This window comes from Microtus ochrogaster, chromosome 2, assembly GCF_000317375.1.
Source record: "Microtus ochrogaster isolate Prairie Vole_2 chromosome 2, MicOch1.0, whole genome shotgun sequence".
Classification (NCBI taxonomy): Eukaryota; Metazoa; Chordata; class Mammalia; order Rodentia; family Cricetidae; genus Microtus; species Microtus ochrogaster.
In genome coordinates, this window is record NC_022010.1 from 66,176,891 (window position 1) to 66,178,711 (window position 1,821).

Below are 1,821 nucleotides of genomic sequence, written 5' to 3' on the forward strand. Positions count from 1 at the left end.
CACACACACACACTTACACACATGCACACACTCCTAAATATATCACTAAAACTTGTTTAGTCTCTGTGATGTTACTTGTATATATGTTTTTAGGGCTGACAATTTGATATTGGATAACCATTTGGTATGTTCTTCCCTGGGGAGGGCTACTTCTTTCGTTCTCATAATTTCTTAGATGATAATTTAATTAAATTTTTCTTTGGCAATTTCACACATATTCCTCCCCAAATTTCTTTTGGGCATGGTGTTTCATCACAGCAATAGAAACCCTTACTATGACATACAGTATATCAATAAGTATCAGAGATGGTATATTCCTAAACAGATTACTTTTTAAATTGTTTGTTTTATTTATTTCAGTGTCCACGAATGAGGTTTTGCTGTCAGTGGACACCACTCATTTAAAGAGGTTTGGGTTATGGAAAAGCAAGGATGATGATCACAGTGGGAGAAGCCATGCTATCCTCTTCCTCTGGGTTTCCTCAAAGTATCTTCAAGAGATTCAGACCCAGCTAGAAAACCCCATGTTAAGCCAGCAATGTGAGTAAAAAGATCATTCCTAAATTTTAGGAGCACCTCAAAACTTACGTGTGAAGTAAGCTTTCTATGCTAACTTAATAGACTATCTTTATTTCATTGGATTGAAATTAATTTCTTTGAATTAAAAATGTTATCCATTAATACTAGATAAATTATTTTTCTTATCCACTTGATTTTGCCTGGTAATTTTATTCAGTTATGGAAAATTATCATCAAAAATGAAAAACATCTACTTATATAACATCTACTTTGAAGATAAAACATTTTCGTACTATTAAAACTATATTTTAGTTATATATGGTTATATTTCTTTTTTGATTAGCGGTTTTACTTAGTATATAAAACAATTGTTTTATTATGACATTTTCATATTTAATGTACTTTTTATTTGTGCACCATTTCCTATTCTTCTTCCCTGCTGTCCCCTTCCACCTCCAAAGAGTCCGCTTGCTTTTCTGCCATGTGTACCTGGCAGGTGCATGATTAATGAATAGAAAAGTTGCTGGTTTTCATATGTTGGTTTTGTGTGCTATTCATTTGATGAGAGTTTTTATCAGATCTAAGATTTTTTGGGTGGAATATTTAAATTATAAGATCATATCACCTGCAAATGAAGATAATTTGACTTCTTCCTTTCCTGTTATTATCACTTTTATTTCTTTCTCTTGCCTTATTACTCTGGGTAAGACTTCATTTCCGTACCTGACAAGAGTGAAGAGAGCCCCCTAACCTTGTTTCTAATTTGAGGGATACTTTCTGTGTTCCTATGGAGTATAGTTTCTGGCATAGGATTGTTATATGTAGCTTTTATTGTGTTGAAGAATATTCTATTTATTATTGATTTCTTCAAGTCAAAAGGGTGTTTTTTTTTTGGTCAAAGCCTTTTCTGCCTTGATTAATATGATCTGTGATTTATGCCATTAATATATTTATACATTTGTATTACAGTTATTGATTGCATTTGTATTGCAGTCACCGATTTGCATATGTTGAACCATCCTCTTCTCCCTTCAATAGTATCAGCATGAAGGGTATGATATGTGAAGTTTTATCAGCGTGTCCATGAATTCAGTTTGCAGGGACTTGTTTGAGTGATTGATTTTTATGTCTGTGTTTATTAGAAAATTTAGTGTAGTTTTCTTACGTGTTGTGCCCTCATTTGGTTTTGATACCAGAGTGATCCTGGCTGTATACATTGAAGTAATGTTCCTTCTTTCTATTTTGTGGAATTCTCTGAGGAGCATTAGTGTTAATTCCTCCCTCCCTCCCTCCCTCCCTCCC

General features: G+C 33.4%; 1 protein-coding gene across 1 annotated transcript in view; it reads left to right on the top strand.

The window, feature by feature from the left end:
* The window catches only part of Senp7 (SUMO specific peptidase 7), a 110,039-nt gene that overhangs the window by 82,922 nt on the left and 25,296 nt on the right, over window positions 1-1,821 (top strand). The window contains exon 13 of the mRNA XM_026787658.1: window positions 361-540. Coding sequence (XP_026643459.1) covers window positions 361-540 — 180 coding nt within the window. The remainder of the gene's footprint in view (window positions 1-360; window positions 541-1,821) is intronic.